The sequence below is a fragment of the Ictidomys tridecemlineatus genome, chromosome 15 (genome assembly GCF_052094955.1).
Source record: "Ictidomys tridecemlineatus isolate mIctTri1 chromosome 15, mIctTri1.hap1, whole genome shotgun sequence".
NCBI classification, from domain to species: domain Eukaryota; kingdom Metazoa; phylum Chordata; class Mammalia; order Rodentia; family Sciuridae; genus Ictidomys; species Ictidomys tridecemlineatus.
In genome coordinates, this window is record NC_135491.1 from 30,371,131 (window position 1) to 30,391,967 (window position 20,837).

At 48.7% G+C, this 20,837-nt stretch overlaps 1 protein-coding gene across 2 annotated transcripts; it reads right to left on the reverse strand.

Moving 5' to 3' along the window:
- Nucleotides 1–3,401: 3,401 nt before the first annotated feature.
- Nucleotides 3,402–19,680, reverse strand: Sall1 (spalt like transcription factor 1). 2 transcript variants are annotated; one of them, XM_005318173.4, is made up of 4 exons: nt 19,593–19,680; nt 17,851–17,943; nt 5,416–8,840; nt 3,402–4,267 (listed from the first exon to the last, which is right to left on the reverse strand). In XM_005318173.4, the coding sequence occupies exons 2-4, from the start codon at nt 17,924–17,926 to the stop codon at nt 3,827–3,829; spliced, it is 3,942 nt and encodes a 1,313-aa protein (XP_005318230.2). In that variant the 5' UTR covers nt 17,927–17,943; nt 19,593–19,680; the 3' UTR covers nt 3,402–3,826. The 2 variants fall into 2 exon arrangements, with proteins under 2 accessions (XP_005318230.2, XP_077888428.1); XM_078032302.1 differs by lacking the exon at nt 19,593–19,680 and adding an exon at nt 18,960–18,984.
- Between the last annotated feature and the right edge of the window lie 1,157 nt (nt 19,681–20,837).

Here is a 20,837-nt window from a genome sequence, read left to right on the forward strand (position 1 = left end):
GTGAAATCTCAAAGCCCAAAGTTGGTTTCTGTTAAGTCCAGTGGATCTACAAAGGACCCTCCCTCCCTCACCCCCACCCTCACCCCCACCCCCCATCAAGACCCCCGTAGGAGTGGCCTCTTGGGCAGCTTGGGTGCCTCATGGTTTCCTCTTCCTTTTTTTTTCCTCTCCAGGTTCTTGTCAATCACCAAAATGCCCTTCCAAGGGAAACCCGTGTTGGGGAGGAGGGAAGCAGCGGAGATGGAGTGAGGAGGAAATAGAAAAAAGATGAAGAGAGGAAGGAAAGGTTCAGAAAATAAAAGAACCACAGTGACACAGCCAGAAAGAAAGGACCAAGCAGTTAAAAATGGGGAAAAAAAAAAGTTCCTAAGGTTTGTAAATTTGGGGTGATGGGCACCGCTGTTCTATTCTGTATTTATAACAATTCTCATTTAAGAGGGAAAAAAAAAAGAACTAGGAAAAAATGTCACCAAGGTGAACATTTTTAGTCCCCAAATTTTGCGACTTGGCTGTCATTCCACTCTGCAACCACCCTTCTTAATGCACTGAAATCTGGTTCTTGGAGACTCCAAAACTACCACGGTGCACCTCAAGTTCCAGAAGGGGGGAAGGAAGGCCAAGCAGCGCAGCACGCGGTGGCTGGAGTGGGGGGAGCCGAAGAGGGGGAGGTGCGTCCATTATCGGCCTTAAGACCAGCCGTGTGGCTTTATACATGTAAATCCATTTCGCTTCTGCTAGGCTGAGCTGCCAGGCTAAGTGTATTTATCACACTGAGGCGAAGTGGGACCGGGGGCACTTTCTTGTTTTGGAAATGGATGGGAAGGGGAACGGGCAGGTAATGATCAATAGATTAGAAAGATAGTCAATCGATAAATGGATAGGCAGGGACAAAGGGGGAGAGGACGGGGAGGGGGAGAGAGTCTACGACCTTTTCCTAGAGACTTCGGTTGCCTCCGAAAAATCTATGCATAAACGAAAAGCTACTTTGGCTTGCCTTAACGCACTTCCAGAAAACGCTGGAAGGGAGGAGGAGGTCGGTGGCAGAGGGAAAAGAAAAAAGTGCCTGGGCTCCCCGCCCCCCAGCGCCCGCCTCGCGGAAATGGACTTGTGGCCCCGGGTGACGCAGGGCCTGACCCCCACACCCAGCCTAGTGTGCGGGATCCGGGGGACCAGGGGGCGGGGACCGCGCTTTGGCGACACAGGTAGTACGGGGTGCAGCCGCCGAGCTTCTGGGGGGGGAGACAGCATCTCGAGACTGGCCGGGCCCTTTGGGGAGGGCGGGCGATGTGCAGGGGTGCGAGGCCTGCGACCTGCAGTCGCCCTGGGAGATCCCCAGGGTTGGTCCCGGAGAGGAGCCCGAGCCCTGGAGCGCTCAGCCTCTCCTCGCCACGCCACGCCCAGCCCGAAGGAGGTGATGGTCGCCTCCTTCGCAAGGAAAACCACCCTATTCGGCCCTCGTGGAGCCAGAGCTCTGGATGCAATTCTGGCCTTGTCTTCACTGCTGGGGAGGCAGGAATGAGATCTGAGAGATGAGAATTATAGAAAACCTGTCCAAATTTTGGGGTGATTAGTTATCGGGATGCTTCTCTGCATCGCAACGCTGCTCACACCCCCGTCTCTGCCCTTTTTTGGTTTGGGAAACATCCACTCCCACCCCTGCATCGGGGGCCTGGGGTCCGCCCACCTTCCCAAACACCCAGAAGGTGCCCAGAGGCTGAGCGTCCCAGCCTTTCGACCCTGCAGCAGTCAAGTCTAATGACAAGGTCCGCGGAGGCCATGGAGTGACGCGCGCCCCAAAGGAAACTTCCACTGGAAGGCAGCCCAGAGCTTTCGCACTCACCTGGGGATAGCCACCGGTTACCAGGGTTCACCACCTCCCTGAGGGGAAAAAAGGACACCACCAACCCACGTGGACCCAACTTCCACTGTCCCTATGGCTCACCCCAAATTCCTGCACGGGGAAGAAAACGTTTCTCCCTAGAACAAAAGGGAGAGAGGAAGAATCCAATTGAATTTTGATGAAATGTATTCAAGTCGATGCTACATATCCTTTATAATAGACTTTTTCTTTTAAATATGCATGTGCTTTTAAATGCCTAAAAGACTAATTAAATAAAGAACATGTTGACCTCACTGGGTTGAGGCCCAGTTTCAGAGTCAGATTATATAACCCTGCTGCATCGGGAATTCTCTAGCAATGCGGCTCTGAGCCGCCTGAAAAGAAAAAAAAAAAAAATAACATGCCACTGAATCAAGTGAAATGAAACCAGAAGAGTTAAAGCTGAAATCTAAATCCAAATATCCTGCTTAAGGAAACTTACCTGTCAGGATGAGATCTCCAATGACAACATTTTATTTCATGGTTTTTTTTTTTTTTTTTTTCTCTTGAGGAAGAGGGGTTGAGAAGGGTAGAGAGATTGTAAATACATTCTCACACAAGTAATGGATATTGGGGAAGCATCTAGGGTCTCCAAATTTCAAAAGAAAAGGAAACATAGGCCCATTCAAACTCGTTTCTGTTATGCCTTTTACAATTTCTTATTTAGAGAAAGATACTAGCTCGCATACACAATTTACTGGCACCTGGGGAAATGTTAAAATACATGTAGGGGCCTGGCTAAATAGAAATGCACTCTGAAAACACAGACACAGTATGCTGTTTTATCTGTTGCAAAAAAAAAAATGTATTTGATTACTTGAGTAAAATTACAGTATCTCTGTTGTTAGTAAGTATTAAATGTTAAAGAAAATTGGACCCCCCCCTTCCTTTCAACTTTCCAAGAAAGTGCATGTAACAGTCCAATTTTTTTTTTCTTCCATACCTAATACAAAATAAACAAACACTATACCTGCTCTCTTGATCAAGAAGAAGCATTTGCTCTTGTAAGGAACATATGTACATTTTAATGAAAGTGATATTTCTTATTGTATATACAAGAGCATCTACATTTTCTCCACTGAAGGTTGTTCAAGATGCTATACTTAGCAGCATTGTGAAATTCCAGCACACATTTTTCTATTGTGAATATACCTACAAGGCAAAATGTTACGTCTCAGTTTCAACTACCAAAACAACACTTGATTTTTTTTTCTCTATAAAGAATTCTGCGTGCTTATTACTGTACAGAAACTTATTAACATTGAAGAGACCTCAAGTAAAAAGCACAATACAAAGAGCAGTTCAAAACGGAAATGGTTAAATCTACAAAAACAAAACAAAAACAAAACAAAAGCAGGTTGAATTTTAGAATCGAAATGGAACAAAACAAAACAAAACAAAAAACCCCAAACCTTTCGAAGATCCACACTGTTCAGTGTGTACTCTCAGTCCTTTCCTTAAATCTGTTTTGAAAGATTAGACAATGTGTTTGCTGATAAAATTTTCCAGCAGGATCAAAGTGTACATTTATATACAGACTTTATTAGAGACCTAATGCATCACTGAGGCATTGCATCAACACCAGGTTCATATTAAACTGGATATAGAAAATAAGTTAATGCCAGATTAAGACCGCCTAGCAGGGCAACTTGCAATTGCCATAAATGTTACAGCAAGTTTATAGCACTCTAGTCAATTAGTATTTAGTCCAAAATACAGAAGACCAAAGTTAATGCTTGCATTCTGTTCGCAAAGCAAGGTTATATCACTAATAAATAAGCTTTCTTAGAACTCTAGAAGTTGAACAAGGTACAAAAGAATGTCTTCATAATGTTGTAGTTCATAGACCCGGGGGACCAAAAGGAAGGGGGGATGGGGCGAGGGGTAGGAGGCCACCATAGGTCGCATTCTGAACGGGAATGCTAAGTCTGTGGAACTGCTGCTGCTTCAACTTGTGACGATCTCTTTGCTGTCTTCCACAAAGCGGGTGAAGCGGAAGTTGGTTCCGTTCTCGCTGCTTGCCATCTTCTCCAGGCCGGCCAGAGGAGCACTAGGCTCCGAGTTCTGGAGCTTCTCCAGATTTCCCGTCAGCCCGCTAATAGGTGAGCTGCTCCCACTGCCGAGGCTTCCAGGAATTGGAGGGATGCCACCGTTCTGAATGACAGAGATCTCGTTGGCCTTCATCGCCAGCCCGTTGGAGAGCGCGGCTGCATACTGATTCCAGAAACTGGAAGGATCTCCGCTTCCTGACCTCGCCGCCAAATCCTTCTGGAACATTTCTGGGAACTTGACAGGATTGCCTCCTAGAAATGTCATGGGGCCATCCACAGAGAGCCGCCGGCCCCGCCGTGCAGGGGTGCTGTTCCACATGTGCGTGCCCATGTGTACCTGAGATGTGGGGGTCGGCGTGTGCAGGGGGTGGTGGGGGGAAGAAAAACAAAAAGAAAGACCAAAAGAAAGAGAAGTTAATAGTTGAATCTGTCTCAACTCATATCCCAACACTGACCAAGCAAGTGGCCCAAATGTCTATTCTTATTATATGACAGACGGTGGAGCAGGGAACCATCCACTCCTGGGGACTAGTAATAACGTGTTGGGTCTCCGCAGCCCCCGGCCGTCTTTCCTCTCCCTGGGCAAGATGTCTTGCTTACTCTTTTTTTATTACCCGTATTTAGCTTATAATGGCCTCAAGCAGGCCAGTCAGTCGCAGATAGCTCCTTTCAGGGATAGAATTGTTATGTCCACTCTCATTGCAATGGTAAGTATTGTATCTGACACCCTTTACCCTATAAATGTCCTTTTCAGATGGAAAGAAAGTACCCCTCACTGATTACCCATTGGAGGGCCCGGCATATGGAGAGAAAAGCCAGAAAGTAATTATTCATCTTGCATTACTGGCAGCAATCTCCAGAGAAATACTCTGTCAACAGAAAAATGTACACAGTAAGAGCGCTCAACTGTTGCTCTAGAATGTAAGCATATTTGCTTTATTTCCAACACATATCAGTAGGAAATGTTGTATAATCAATTATCATAATACCCATTAGCCGAGCAGTGACGTTATTGTTTCTAGAAAAACAAACCATGCTGGACTGCATAGTTATGAAAAATAGCTGCATACGCCAAGGAGAGCCGTAATTATTAAGTGATACGGGCAGCACACAGGCCACATGGAGGTCTTTAATCAATACCCCATGGCAACACCAGGCTGTCTTATTTGGTAGGTAAAGCAATTCATTTGGTGCACTTAGCGAGACAACAGAGAGAGGCCGCTGCTTCGCTTAGGTACCAAATTATTCAAGGCACGGTGACATGCAGCTAGCTGCAGGCTGTCCTCCTCCCTGACACTATCCCGACCCTCACAGGCACCCCCATCTCTCCCCAGCCTGCTGCGTGCAGGGCAGCAGGTTCCCTTTGGGAAACATTTTTCCCTGTGTGTCTGGGCCGACGACTCCAGGGGCACGTTGTACTACAGAGTACCAGTGGCAGCGAGGTGGGCCGAGGGGGACAGGTGGGGAGCAGGTGGAGTGGGGTACCTTAAGATTGCCTTTTGTAGTGAATGCTCTTCCACAAATAGTGCAAGCGAAGGGCTTCTCTCCAGTGTGAGTTCTCTCGTGAATCTGCAGGGCGCTGGACGAGGAGAAGGTTTTGCCACACGTGTTGCAATAGTGCTGTTTGGGAGTTCTCCGGGGCAGAGTGGGGAGCAGGACCGGGGACGAGGCAGAGGATGACAGAGGCCCAGAAGGGACGACGTGACTGGTGGGGGTGTCCTTACTGTCCTGAGGAGAAACATGCACAAAGCCGTTGACCTCTGTTTTGATGAGAGATGACAAAGAGTTGGCGGGGATCACCGCCGAGTTCTGATTGGGGCCAAGGTTGGAACTGGGCTCAAAGAGCTGCGATGGGAGATCTCGCATCTGATGTGTCAACATGTGCTGCTTCAGGTTACCCTTTGTGGAAAAGCCACGATTGCAAACTGTGCAAATAAACGGTCTCTCTTTGGTATGACTTCTATAGTGAATGTCCAAGGCACTCTGACAAGCAAAGGTTTTGCCACAAATGTCGCAAGCAGTGTTTTTAAATTTACCCCTGTCTCGGAAAGGGAAGAGGATTCCCAGAGCATCTTCTTTGATGATTTTCTCTGCGTGACTAGATGTCAGATCCAAAGCGCCCCCGTTCACTGGGGCGGGGGACAGACCATTGGCGAACTCACTTGGCCCTGCTCTCTGGGGCTTCTCCTCCACGCTGGGTGACTTGTGGAACTCCTGGGTGCTGTTGGAGGGGGACAGAGCCTGCATGGAGGAGGTAGACTCTGAGATGGCTGGGCTGCCAGCACTTTGGCTCTCCATGTCACCACCCACCGAGGACGAGTCGTTGGTCAGCACGTCCCCCTCGACGGACCCGTTCTCCACGGACTTGAGGCTGGCCTGCAGCTGCTCGGCCAGGCCGGCATTGATCATCTTCATCTGGTTTTCCAAAGCAGCGATGCTCGACATCTCCAGGGGCAGAGGGGAAGAAGACAGGCTGTCCTGGGACGCGTCCGCCGACCTGGGCGTGTCTGGGATGCTGCCCTCAGGACACTCTTCCATGTTGTCGTCAGAGAAGTTGTCTAGGTCATCAAAATTTTTCTCATCGAAGGAGCCGGTGTCAGACTCCATGGACTCGGGGTAGCTGTCGGGGACGGGGGTGTTGGGGATCTGGCCTCCCATGTGCATTCGGATGTGCTGCTGCAAGACCACCGCGTTGGTGAACTTCTTCTGGCAGATGGGGCAGGAATGCTGGACGCGGAGAGGGGGCATGGCCCGGTGGACGCTGTAGTGGGTTTTGAGGTTCCCTTTGGTGGTAAAAGCCCGGCCACAGATCTTACACTTGAAGGGCCTCTCCCCAGTGTGTGTCCGGTAGTGCATCTTCAGGGCACTCTGACAGCTGAGAACCCGGTGGCAGATGATGCACTCATTGGGGTCAGTGGCCTTCTTGTCAATATTTTCTACCAGTTGCTGCAGCTTGGAGGTCTCTGACGCCTGGGCTGAGTCCAAGAGTCCCCCAAAAGGGAACTTGGCCTTGAACTGCTCTGACATGAGCGGCAACAAGGGGTTGGTGAAGGTGGCGGCACCGCCCGGGCCACCATCGGCCCCCGGGGAGCTCAGGGTGGTGTTGCTCGCCGTCGGGGCAGAGTTGGTGGCCAGGCCACTTTCTTCACTTTTGCCACTGGAGGGTGGCAGAGCAGACCCCTCGGCTTCCTCTGGGAGGCCACCCAGGCTTCTCGTGGCCGGATCGGGGGCCCCAGAGTCACTTTTGACGGAGCCCGGGGGGCTGGCCGCAGAGTGGCTGATGGGGACGGGGGCTGGCTCTTCCGTCTTGATAAAGGGTGTGAGGCTCGGGAGGGTCGGGGGCAGCGGCAGGCCGACGGAAGTGGTCAGAGTGGGCAGGACCGGCTTGGTGTCGAGCCAGCTGGTGACTGGCTTCTCCGGAGGGATGGACATGCCGTAGGGGATGCCGGTACTGGTGGGGATGTTGTCCAAATGCTCAGGCACGGGGTAGGGGTTCATCTGGATGTGAGGGTACTTCTCTTTGTGGCGCTGAAAGTGGACTTTGAGGTTCCCCTTGGTGGAGAACCTGTTCCCGCAGATGTTGCACTTGAAGGGCCTCTCCCCAGTGTGGGAACGCAAGTGAATCTGCAAGGCACTGTCGCTCCCAAAGACCTTCGCGCAGAACCTGCACTTGTGTTTGAAGAACGCCTCGTCCGAAGTGCTTTTCGCTTCGAAGGCCGTGACATTTGGTGGCTTGCTTTTTCTTTGCTGGGCCAAGGCGGACAGGGAGTTTAAATCCTCTGCAGTTGTTCCGATGTTGGGCAAAGGGCTGGGGAAAACCGCGTTAGCAGGGGTCGGCTGAGGTAGAAGTGGATTAGATGCAGGACTTAATAGACTGCTTATTGCAAAAGCTGGTGAGGATGAGGCCGAGACTGTCGCTGGGTTGCTGACATGGGAGGCACCCGCGCTCGAAGCCACGTTTTCAGAGGACGGGGTGGTAACTGCTGCCGCCAATATGTTAACATGGGGAGAAGTGCCACTGCTGGATGGAAGGGTGGTGTTGCCAGGACCGCTCTGAGGTAGCTGGATGGGGGGTAGCTGTTTCACACCGCTGATGCTGGCAGATTGGCTAGCGAGGCTCTGTGCTAATCCAGCTGCTGCCGCCAGCTGCTGAGATAAATGGGAACTTAGCGTGGACAAGGGGTTGGCAGATGTTCGTAAAGTACCTTGAGAAGGACCAGAAGAGGTTGGCAAGTCTGCGTTCTGAGAAGCCAACAGCAATATTTGGTGACGGATCTGCTCGATCAGTTGCAGCTGGTGGATCTGCTGCTGCTGCAGCGCTAACAGCTGCTCCATGAGGGCGGGCACGGCCAGCTTGCCCCCCGAGGCCCCGCTGCACCTCGCCTCCTGGGAGAACTGGGCCACCGCCACCTTGGTGCTCTGGAGGTTCTCGATGATGACGTTGCTGTTGATCACGGAGAAGTTGCCCAGTGTCGTCAGGTCCCCGAGTTGAGGTAGAGAGGTTGTGATCGCTGAGGTACCTGTGGAGTTGCTGCTGTCACAGCGTGGGGTGGTGCGGCCAGTGGGGCCGCTCCCGCCGCTGCAGCTGTTAGCGACCGGGGCTTCCACCTCCATGGGCTCTTCCCTGTCAGGTCCCTTGGGTTCTGAAAGGTCGCTGCAGTCTGGTTGATCGGTCTTGTTCACTGTGTCTTTCATTTGTTCGTCAGGATTATCAGGAGGGGGACTGGGAGAGAAGGTTTCGGGTGGGGACGCTGGGTTTTCATTGACGATCAAAACCAATTGATTCTTGGTGCAGTTCTTCTTGTGGAGCAGAAGATCTGATAACTCAAAGAACTCGGCGCAGCACCGGCCACAGACGTGGGCATCCTTGCTCTTAGTGGGACGACTTGGTTGACCCTTCTCGGTGTCTCCTACAAACAGCAAAGGGCGCAGGGTTAGAAAGGGAGCCAGGACTCGTGGACATGGATGACGTATAAAAAATAAAAAATAAAAGGTTGATTATTTTCTAACTGCAAAACTCAAAAACTGTACTCCCTGCAAAACCAATCAATATGACCTAGGGATACTCAAAATCATTAATTTTTAAGGGTGTGGAGGAGTCCCCTCCATCCATCTAGTATCCCAGATAGTGATGGCCTTCAGCTAATTCATCAAAATATAAAATACTATGAATGGAAGACATTGGTACATAATGAAATTCCATAGCAAAATATTGATTTCCAATATTTTATATAACCGATTATCTGCCCATCCAGAGAGGGTCCAGCAACCATCCTGAGGACTTATTAGGCTCTTGAGTTTCTGTCAAGCTTATTCATTTTCCACCGATTCAAAGATATCTGTGACAGTCTGTTCTGTCACTAAACTAATTTGTAGTCATTCAGGTTCCAATCAGTGGTTGACAAGGGGGAAAAGAAATGCATATCGCCAAGCCGTGGGCTGACAACGTGAAAATCACCTCGAGCCCCCACCTCGAACCTGAGCAAAGTCTGATCCGTGACAAACACACTTTAGTCACATCAGTAACAAATCCTCCTGGGCGCTCTCCTGAAGACTCACTTGAACACAAAAGGGAAAGCAACACACACACACACACACACACACAATGCACAGAAACACAATGCTCATAATCCGTTACAAGGCCTGCCTGGCACCTATGTATCACCCTGTGGTGTGTTTATTTTTAAAATTAAAGAATGCCACCCTGGCTACTATTCCGCCAATAGGGAAAATACACCTCTGTGCTCCAAATGGCAACATCGCGCCTCTAAATATTTCATCAAAAGTGTTCTATCTGTAAAAACTGGCATGAGATTCACATTTCTGATTAAATATCAACTTAAGGGGAGCTCTCCCATCCTGTAAGAAATCATGCTTGCTGCAGAGTTTGGAAATGCTTTGCAATTCTCCTTGACTGAATGCCTTTAAAAACAGTTTGCTCTTAACTGTTATCAATTGTTTAACAGATTGTCCTGAACCTTTTCTTATAAAAATCCCTTTATTTTGTGTTTGTTTCCACTGGTTGCTCAGATGTCTCCTCAGTAAGATCCATTTGTAAATTAAACATAAAAATCTCCAACTCCAAGCTAACATCCTATTCAAAGACAGGATGGCGTCCCATTGTTTGCCCAGCATGGGGAACACCAACTTCTGTTGTACAAATGGTGTGTGGTCATCTCCGAAGGCTGTGGAGGAAAAAAAAAAAAAGAAAAAAAAAAAAACTGTTTAATTCAAGGATTACCTCCCTGCATGCTTTTCTGCAGAACTGAATCAGATAATAGGTAGTTTCCATGACTTCCAAATTGAATCTCCCTGAAAACTTGTAGGGAAAAAAGTAATTGCGGATATGAATACATGCAAAATCAAAATGCTGCCTTTTTTTTTTTTTTTAGTAAACTTACAGTCTACTCAAAAGAGCCAGCTGTTTGCCTTTTTTTGTATTAAGCATCTAAAAAGCTTGAGTGGTTCTGTATTTCAGAAAATATAACTAACATCTAAATATTAACTTTTGAAAATTCCTTAACTCTATCTGCCTAAAGTAATGCTGAGGTTGATCAGAACCCCCAGTAAAGTATGCCAAATGTATGCACACTTGATTCACTGGGAGTGTTATTTTAGTAGCTAAGTTATACTTAATAAGCTAGCTTTCCTAATACCCATCTTTTAATCTCCACGAGGTTAGAGTGCAAAACGCATTAACAACACCAAACAAACCGTAGTTGTAGCAGAAAATACCAATAATGATCCAGTTTTAATTTAATGTTTAATCATCCTAATTGGCACCAGATTCCTATGCACATTTAAGGTGCTGCTTTTCTGTCTCTCCCCTTGCCTTAAAATAATATAAACAAAATATTAAATGAAATTTGCTAAAGTTATGTTGCTTAACTTGCGACAAAAATAATGTGACAAAAATTCTGTTTAAAGCTTCTTATTTTGACAACCAATTTTAAATGATGCATCCATTTCAGATGCTTATTTTAAACTAGGAAATGCAATTCCTAATATATTCAACAGAAATGTTATTTCTTTCTCTTTGCACATTTCCATATGTAATGGTTATGTTTCCATCTACTTTTACAGCCAATTATGAAGGAACAAAAGCTATTCTGTTTGTTCACACATTTTCAACAAAATGCATTAAAACTATTATGTCAGCATGTTCTATTAAGCTCTGCATTCAGTGGAAAATACTTTTCAACCAGCTCACATTTATCAAAACATAAAGCCACTTTAAAACACAGTTTTGCTTGGTCAGCTGGGCTTAGACAAATAATGACAGATTCAGAACTAAATAACTAGCAAAGGGAATCAGAAAACTGACTTCATCAATTGTACACATTACAATGTAGTTGCTTCAAATATTTAGCACATCTGTGCTCACGATTAAAGAGCATTTTCTTTATAACTTGCAAACATCTGATATTCTCATAATATATATAAAGAAAATAAAAAGGAAGGTTATTTTACAGGATTCAGTTGATCAGTACCTTCCTGCACTCCAGTTCTGTATTTGTGCTGCTTTTGAGACTCACTTGAGAATTTTCAAGTTTCTCAACCTGAACATTTTTATATTTCAGATTGTGCTAACTGGATGGAAAATATGGATGCTTAAAATTGAATTCCGGCTTGCTTCTAAGAAAGACTTGTGTCAAAAAGTTGACCATGTTTTAGCTTAGATTTCCATAGCATTTTAATAAGCTGACATTTGATCTCACTGTAGAGTCAACTAATTTAATTTCCTGATGTTTATGAACACCCCAACGGCCCCCCCTACCAAATCCTGGTATCTATTTTGATGTATTTTAAAAGCAGGTGTCACTACATTGTAATAATACCTAACTTTAAATCTGTCTGCATTCTGAATAGAATTCCAGTGGAACAACTTTAAAAGAAAGAAGACAAAACACAGGAACTAGCATGAATCTTTAACTACCAAAAGGAATACTTCAAGTTGTAATAAGATATACACACACACACACACACACACACACACACGCACACACACACAGAGGAACATGTTCTAATTCATTTTTCCTATCCTACCCTCTGCTATCTTGTATCTTTCTCAATAATCTGTTACACAGGATTGCAACTGGTGACCTCATTATAGTAAATACAGTTGTCTTGTTCCTTGTACTATGCTGAAAATAACATTCCAGTTCTTTTTTCTATGGATTTTGCATACAGATTAATTTTGTAATTCTAGTCAGATAGGAACATTTAAGAAACAGTGGTTTTCTGAGTATATACACATAAGAAGATGTTTGCTGGGCCTTTTTGGTGGGGAAGGAAGTGATCTTATACTGCCACCAAATTTATCCTAAAATCCCAGATGTGTTAGTTCTTGTGGTTCTCTATAGGTACTTGATGCCCAACTCAAATTGCTCAGTTTTTCATCTTCTTGAACCAAACACTGCAGAATCGGAAGCAGAAAATTTAAGTGTTCTAGCATATCTGTCTACTGAGAAAATAAAAATAAAACTATGCCCCACACAGAAAGGCTTAGCCAGCCAGGAAAGGGAAAAAAACAAAGTGTGCACACGCACGCACACACACACACACGCACGCACACACACACACACACACACACACACTCCAAAAGAAAAAAAAAAAAAAAAAAACAAAAACCACCAACTCTACCAGATTTAGTTTTCTTTTCTGGAGCTCCTCAGAAAGACTCTTCACTGTACTTCCCATCACCTAAGATTGCGCTAACATTTTTAAAATTAGAACCTCTCACAATAGTGGGTTTGGGGCTCATAATTTTAACAGACTATTCCTTTTCGGGAAAAGGCCAATTTGATTGATCCTTTTTTTTTCTTTCTTCTGCACAGACCTAAGAAAAGGCTCCATCTGAATGTCCAACTTAAGATTCCAAAGAAGTTGTAAACATTATAGCATATGCTGTGCATATTTTCTGTAATGTCTAGAGTTTCCTCTATGCAATGTGCCACCCTAATGACAAAAGTGACGGCCCCCTTCAAGTTCTCTCAGTGTGCTGGCCAGGATTAGCGTGTTCTCGCGTGGAAGAGTACAAGAGAAATCTCTGAAAAAATAACAACCCGGACAAGACACTCCTTTCAAAGTAGCGATGCAAGCCCACCTCATTCACACAATAAATGAAAGGGGGGAACGTCTTCCCCATGGATGAATCAAAGTGAACACTAGATGGGGTTCCAGTTGCAAGGGTTTGTTCAAAAACTTCTTTGTGGCTTTCCTATTCCAGTGACGCGTAAAAGAGAGACTCCTTAAGGCGAGATCTAAACTCTGACTACATAAACATTGGCAAAGGCACAAGAAACTAAATCCCTGTTGTTTGAGGGCAAAGCTGAGCTATGGGAACTACCTGTCAATCTTCCCCTTTGGGGGTCTGGCATCTGAGGGTGACAGGGGAATAAGGTTAGGAAAAGAAGCCAAGCTGATAAGGTGAAACTAAAATAAACTACTAACTTCCTGCTAAGTGACTAGCAAGACTCAATTTGGGGGTCACTGGGAAGATACTGAAGGACATATTATGATCTGGACCTTGTCACCTTTGCATGGGAGGAGGCTAGCAAAGGTTAAAACAGCTCAACACATCTAGGTTTTCTAAAGCCTGGCACACAAACTTTTTTTCTCTTGGTGGTGGTGGGGGGGGGAGTCAGTTTTTAGGTTAATTCACCAGCTCTTTTACTAAACTGAACTACTCCATGTTTTGACCATCTAAGAATATTTTAAAATTTAGGGCTATCTGCTTTTCTAGTCTCTAGGAGAAATTTGTTCTGGTACTACATAGAGCTTTGGCTTTTAATAATTACAAAACATGTAACCTGTCTGCTTATTTCTTCCCTAGATTCTGGTAAAATCTCCACTATAAAGACATGGCTTTCTGCCTTCTAAAGGACTGTTGGGAAAGACAACTAGATACCTCCAAAAGTGGAAAGAAAAGAAATAGAGACCCCAAAGAATAACCTATAATTTAGCACTTCTGCCTAGGAAGCAGGGGGGCGGGGGGAACTTGATGTTAAATAAACCCCCAAACACTCAGTATCACAAATTCATTTTCACACTTTTATCTATCTCATACTCAACTAGACTTTGCTTTTTTTTTTTTTTAAACCTTTTAGGAAGTATCTGCAGCCCGAAACAAATCTCAAAAGACAGTTTGCATTTTCTTATCCAGAATCTTCCATTATGCCAAACTTAAAATAGGCCTGATTAAACATGAATTCTTTCCAACTGCCTTATCTTGCAGGTGTCGGTTTTTCAAAAAAAGCCATTAATTATAGTTCTCTCTAACCTTTTGGTCCCAGGAATCAATGTGTTGCCATTAAGCTGCTCACAATGAGTAAATTACTTTGGTAAATAATAGAATTTCATTATTAATATAAATAAGAGGGATTTTTATGATACTTCATACAAGAGTTAGTGTTTTATCTGCAATTCATGATGCTTTTAGTTTTCTTCCAATAGTACATTTTTCTTGAAAAAGCTAAGCACCAAAAAACTTAATTAATGAAAGGAGTCTAAATAGGCCCACCGTGTAGTTGCAGGAATCTTAAAAATACCACCAAAGGAAGAAAAACCCAATATACACATAAGCTTGAAGTCCAAAGCTGTAGGAAAGAATACATATATAAAAATCACTGGATTCTCATATGCCCTTTCCTCAGAATGATCTATCCTGGTAAATAATCTTTCCAGTGGCAGTCATCTTTCTACCAAGTAATTTGAGACTTGTTGAATATCATCTGAGACAATTCACGTTTGCCATAATCTTGGTTTTATAAAAAAAACAAAAATTGTCAAGTTAATTTTAGCCTGTTTCCAGCATGCATCACAGTTGCACTAGAGTAGAAGAAAATATCAACATTCTCAGATCGACCAAATGATCTTCTTTTCTCCAACTGGATGCAACGAAGCCATCCTTTAGCTTAGTGCCCTTTAGCACTCCTTGGGCTTTCTTTGTAAGTGCATTCACACTCACACATACACAGGACACACAACACAGCAGGAAAGTCACTCTTTCGGAGGCTACTGTAACTGGGGTCTACAAACTTTTCTAGGTTTCTCTCTGGGTAGAAGTCCTAAAATTTGAGGTCCCGGAGTACAAGAAGAGCATAAACTTGATTGGATTTGGTAACATTTGACAGGTATGTCATTCGCTGTATTTTCAGAACATCTCAAGACACAAGAGAAAGGAATGTTCGAATAGGGGTTTGCCTTCCAAGAATTTAATAACCTTGCTACATGCAACAAAGCAAAACACCAACAACTCCTTGAAGTGTGTGTGTTCTGAGTGGGGAGAAGGATGGAGATTACTGAATCCACTGCAGAAAGGTGACTTTTTTAAAGTAACCTTGAGCTGTGCCATGAACTCTCAATTGCATTTATCTCACAACTACTCCCAAATAAAAAGAACTGGGGTATGTTAGGCCCTCCTGCACGTCACGCGTTAGGGAGGATTACTTGTGTACTAATATTATTACAACACACTAAATCCTGTAACCCTATTACAAAATCTACCCTCTAGGCAACTTCTCCCCAAACTTATTGTTCAACCATGTAAAAACAGTCATAACCTAAAAACCATTACTACTGAAGAAAAAGAGGAGGGGGTGGGGAGAGGTGAGGAAAGGGGCCAGGAGGGGGATATTTCCTAGGGTGCCTCTAACAGTTTACTGCTTTTTAGCACAATGAACTAGCTTTTTGGAGGAAAATAAAGAAAGGAAGGAAGAAAGAGAAAGAACTTAAAAGAAAAAGAAAAGAGAAAGGAAACTTGATTCAGTTACTTAATTAACTTACCTCAAAGCTCAAATAAACTAAAAAAAAAAAAAGTACTAATAAATAATAATGGTAAGAGGCAGTGAACTCCTTTTATGCTATCGCTTTATGAGAAGCCTTAACTATTAAAAATTCCAGATCCAGAAGGCTAAAGGCAAAAAACTAGCAAGCATCATTTCTTCCGAACCCCGTCATTATTATTATTAATATTGGTGGAAAAAATGTAAAAAAAAAAAAAAGTCCAGATTTATAAAATAGATTAAAGAACTTGTGTCTTCTCTTCAGTTTGGTTTTTCGAATAGAGATTGTTAGCTTTTAAAAACAGCATTATTAGAGAGCCAAAGGTCTCACCAGAAACTTTAGGAAACATTGATGTGGGGGCGAGAAGCCTAAGAAACCAGCTGAGAAAACCCGGAAAAATACACCAGTCGTTGCTGAGGCCTTGGGTAATTTCACCTTGGTCTATCCTGCATACCCGGGGCTCCTTTTGGGGTAGAAAGTGGGGTTCTAGGGGTTCTCTGCACAGGACTGAGACATCGCAGAGACAAGGCTTCAAGCTTGAGAAAGTGCTGGGAAGGAGCAAGTATTGTAAGCAGCCTTCGGAATCGGTCTAAAGTCTCCCAGTTTTTTACAGGGATCCCACATCAGGAGTCCCCTTTCCCGACTCCAGGTAAAGGGAGAGGGGGGTTCTCTGCTTCGCTGCTGGGTTCTGCACCGGTCCCTGCTCCCCAGACCTTTGGAAAGGCAGGCCTCTGGGGAAGGAGCGCAGCGACCGTGGGGCCCGGGCGGCCGAAGAGTTTGGTGGACCGAGGTGCCGACCTAAGGGCAGGCTTCGGAGGAGCTCTACTGGGATCCAGCACCCCCCAAAGTCCCCCGGGATGTGAGCATCCCTAGAGGCATCCAGAACCGCGGAGCCCCGACCGAGGATGCCCCTCGTCCTCCTGCAGCTGAGGGACAAGAATCTTGCTGGAATGACCGGAGCCCCGGCGCCGCTCCATCGCCTCCGGGCGCTAGGCCTGGGAGCTCGGAGGCCCCTACCGGGAACACCTTCTGGATCCGGGAAGAGTAGTAGGTATCCTCCCTCCGAATCCCTAAGGCCCTGGCCGGATCTCTCCTACTCACACAAACTTTTTTTCTGGACTTGTCCATTCCTTTCGGGACCCCGCAGCTGAAGCCTCCATTGGAGAAGGCTCCTGCTCCTCTGTGTCAGGGGTCGCTTCCTCGGGCTGGCTACCTGCTCCTCCTCCCCAGCCCTGAAAAACTCCCCTACGACTTTTCCCTCGGCCGGTCTGGGAGTCCTGGGCACCACAATTCAGAGAGGACATCCACGGAGCCTCAAGATTTTTTTGGGGGAGGGGGGGCTCTAGGTGCATGTATTGGGAGAAAAGATGCGGGAATAAATTTGGGGAGCAGGAACTCGACACTTCACCCGATTTCCCTGCACTGTCGAGGGAGCAACCGGCAGCAAAGAGTATCCACCCGGGCCGCGACCCCAGGGTGCTGCGCCTCGACCCAGGTCTCTGCCTTCTTACAGCTCGGAACCCACAAAGGCACCTCATTTCGCCCTGCGGGCCGAGGGGGAGTGTGCGCGTGGGAAGGAGGGGCGCAGCGAGCTCCCCACACGCTCCGAGTTCAGCCACCAGCACCAAGTAAACTTCCTTCCCGCTGGCAGCAGGGCCGGGGCGGCGAGGCCGAGCCTGGGGGCCCCGGAGCGGCGCAGCGAGCGCTAGGGGCCCCGCGTCGGCAGGCACGGACGGCCTTTGCCTGCACCCACGCCCCGAGGTCCAGCCGAGGGGCGCCGGGGTCCAGCCGAGGCTTGGCTCTCCCTGGGCTCGGTTCCCTGGAAAAGCCGGGACAGAGAAGTAAGGCCGGCATTCCCTCCCTCCTCCCCTAGGAGGACACTGCAACTCCGGAAAGGTCCTGCCCCGAGATGTGCTTGCCTTCCCCGGGGCAGTGGGAAGCCCAGTCAAGGCAAATTGCAAATTAAAAAAGAAAAGAAAAAAATATGCCGAGTCGAAAAGGCGAGCGGGGACGCGGCGACGGCGGCGGCGGAGGGGCAGTGGGCGCGGGGGGCCCGCCGCGTGTGCGTGGGTCCGAGTGTGCGTGTGAGTGCGTGTGTGTCTGTGTGTCCGCGGCGCGGGCCGGAGCACTCACCATCTCGCCGGGGGAGCGAGGCCACTTCGGGGTCGGATTGGAAATGTTGAGGCTTCGCTTGCTTCCTCCGCGACATGCTGGCTCAAACATCAGCTGGGGCAGAATAAAAAATTACTAAAAAAAAATCTTCTCAAAATTACGGAAATCGAGCGGCGGCGGCGGCGGCGGCTCCCCCCGCCCGCCGGCCCGCCCGCCCCCTCCCCGGCTCCCCGGCCCCGGGCGCAGCGCGCATGTGTCCTGCTATAATTATGATTATCAATAATGCATTGCGATTAATCATAGAGGGGCTCTTTGAAAGGCGATTGGCACCGGGCCAGCGCTATTCAAACCCGCTCGCCTTAATCAATTAGTTCGTGATTTGCTGCAGACCCCTGTCTCTCCGCGCGCTGGCCCAATAAGCCGGCCGCGGGGCTGGCTCTGTGAGCCGCGCCGCCCGACACTGGGTTAACCCTCTTCGCGACCGCCCGGGACTCCGCGGCCCGGCCGCCGGGGGCCTGCCTCCTCGCCACTGCGCGCCCGGCGCCCCGGCCGGCGCCCCCCGCTCCTTCCCTCCCCCGCCCCCCATCCCGGGCTGGGCTGACCCAAATTAGCATGCCCTCCCCGGAATGAAGCCGCCCCGGGCGGGGGGTGGGGCCGGGTGGCGGGGGCTGGGGACCTGGGCTGCGGGCGCGCCGCGAACTTCCCAACTCTGGCACGCCGAGCGCCGGCCCGCGGGGGGAGGGAGTCCCGTGGCGGGATTTTGGGGGGAGGGCGTCCCGTTTCGTGAGTGTTTCTTCGTTTCTTTAAGAGCTACCAGAAAGCAGCCCACCCCCACCCTCATAAAAAAAAAAAAAGCGAGTGGGGAAGAGCCAGCCCCACGCCGGTCCGCCTCCAGCCCGCGGCCAGGCCTCCCCGCCCGCCGCCTGGCTCGGCGTGCCTTCGCCCCGAGTTCTCCATGCCCTGGATCCCGGGCTCGCGGGGGCGCGGAGAAGAGGATCGAGGAAAGGTTTGGGAACGTGATGGGTTTGGGACGGGGGGGAGGGGCAGCTCTCTCGCCACCCCCATCTTCCCCCTCCCAGGGGGCCCCGATCCTCCAGCCTCACGCTGGCTCCCTGGCTCCCTTTCTCTACCTCGGACATTCCCAGGACAATTAGGGCTGAAGTTTTCGGGAGAAGCGCCCCGAGCCGGTGGGATAAGGGGGCGGCCCGGCTCCGCCCAGGACCCCTCCCGAACCTCCCCCCCGGCTGCCCCGGTTGGCTGCAGGGCGCGTCACTCCGCGGGGAGGCGGCGGCGGCGGCGTTGGCGCCGCCGAGCCCCGGGCGGGTGGAGAGCCGGGACCGGCCTGGGCTCCGAGTTCAGCTCCGGCCGGGGGGGGGGGGGGGGGGGAGGGGAGGGGTGGCTGCTTATCCTGCGCGCGGTGGCGCGCCTGGGGCCTGGGAGGCGCGGCTCAGCAGTCCCTGACCCAGGGCATGGCCAGTCCCTCCGACCCCTGGGCTCCCTACCCTGGGGGAGGGGACCTCCCCCCCGCCTCCGAGATGAGGTGGCGGTGCTGAGCCAGGAGTGAGAGGGGTGGGGGTCCCTATCCGCTGCTCCCTGGCTGAGCAGAAGCTCGCCTCCACTTTTCCGGCATTTGCCGAGCGCGGCGCCCAAACTTTTCGCTCTATCTCCGTCTCCCGGAGCTGGGATGCAGCCACCCTACCCGCGCCCTGGAGCCCGGAGCCCCGGTCCCGCACTCCCTCTGCCGGGCTCAGACGCCCGCGAACCTGAAGCTCCGTCCTCAGCTCAGCCTAGCTCTTCCCCTCGCGCCTCGGGGTCTCCTTGCTCGAAGGTTCCCGAAGTCCTGCACCAGAAGGACTAAACTAAACTAAACTTCGGCTGAATAATGGGGGAAGGCGCGCGGGGGGGGGTGCAGATACACAATCCTTGCCCTATCTCGCGATCGGGAAAGGAGAGGGCTCATAAGGACGCCCCAATTCCGGAGCGCCCTTGAGTCTGGGTACTGCCCAGTCGGTTCGCGCGAAGTGGGCACCAATCACGCGAGCAGAGCTTCGGGTACTTGGGACCCATACCGCGCTCCCCTAAATGACTCTTTTTCTCTTCGCTTAAGTTTTTTATTTTTATTTTTGTCTAAATCTTTTTTTTTGTGCTGCTCAATGTTTGTTTTCTATCTTCTGACTTTTTATAATTTTTCTTGGTATAACTTATCCCTTCTTTCATTCTCCCTATTCGCCCTTTCTACCTTTTCTCCCTCTTATTTTCTGCCCTTGCTCGGTCGCCAACACAAGCTCTCCGTCTCTCTCTGTGGCTCGGTCTTTCCCCCTCTTCTCCGCCTCGCTCTCTTTCTCCCCAGGTCCTGTTGGGTACAGTAGATTTTGATAAAAAGACAAACGAAGCTATCAGTGGGTCTGATGTTGAAGAATGAAGATAATAATGTTTCCATAGGTGGTGCTTCAAATGCCATTATTTCTCACTGAATATTTAAAGAGATCCCTCGGCAAAGATAGATCTGTGCGCTCCTGGGGTACTAGCGGCTTGCTTCCCCCAAACCCTCGGGAACGTGTGCAGGAGCACGTGTAAATCCCGCACCCGCCCTCCCGCTCCGCAAACAGGCGTCCTCCAAAACACACCAACCCGCACTCTTTCGGGTACCCAAACGCGGCCACGTGCACTGGCACCCACATTTCCCCGGTACGCTTGCGTTTGGAGCCTCCCGCATCCGTCTCTAACATTCTTGGCTTCTTGAAAGTTCGGGCCTCCGGGGCACCGCGTGCTGTTAGGAACCTAAAGGGGTCGGCGGTCCCGCAAACCCTTTATCCTGGTTCGCGCCGTGTGCGCCGCGGGAAGCTCCGGGGAACAGTTTCACACGTGTTTGTTACTTGCTCTATGTGTGATTAAGATTAAGGCGGGGGGGGGGAGGGAGATTTCCCTCCCCCGCGAGACAACCACCACAACCAACCAAACCAAATGAATCCTCAAAAGCTGCTTCGCGCTGTTTAATTAAAAATGGG

What these genes read in the sequence shown, in the direction of transcription:
- Sall1 (XM_005318173.4), bottom strand. Translation starts at nt 17,926, where the DNA reads ATGTCGCGGAGGAAGCAAGCGAAGCCTCAACATTTCCAATCCGACCCC. An exon ending in CTCGCTCCCCCGGCGAGATG is followed by an intron (nt 8,841 to 17,850) that starts GTGAGTGCTCCG and finishes TGCTGTTTGTAG; the next exon opens with GAGACACCGAGAAGGGTCAA. An exon ending in CTACAAAAGGCAATCTTAAG is followed by an intron (nt 4,268 to 5,415) that starts GTACCCCACTCC and finishes CCCACATCTCAG; the next exon opens with GTACACATGGGCACGCACAT.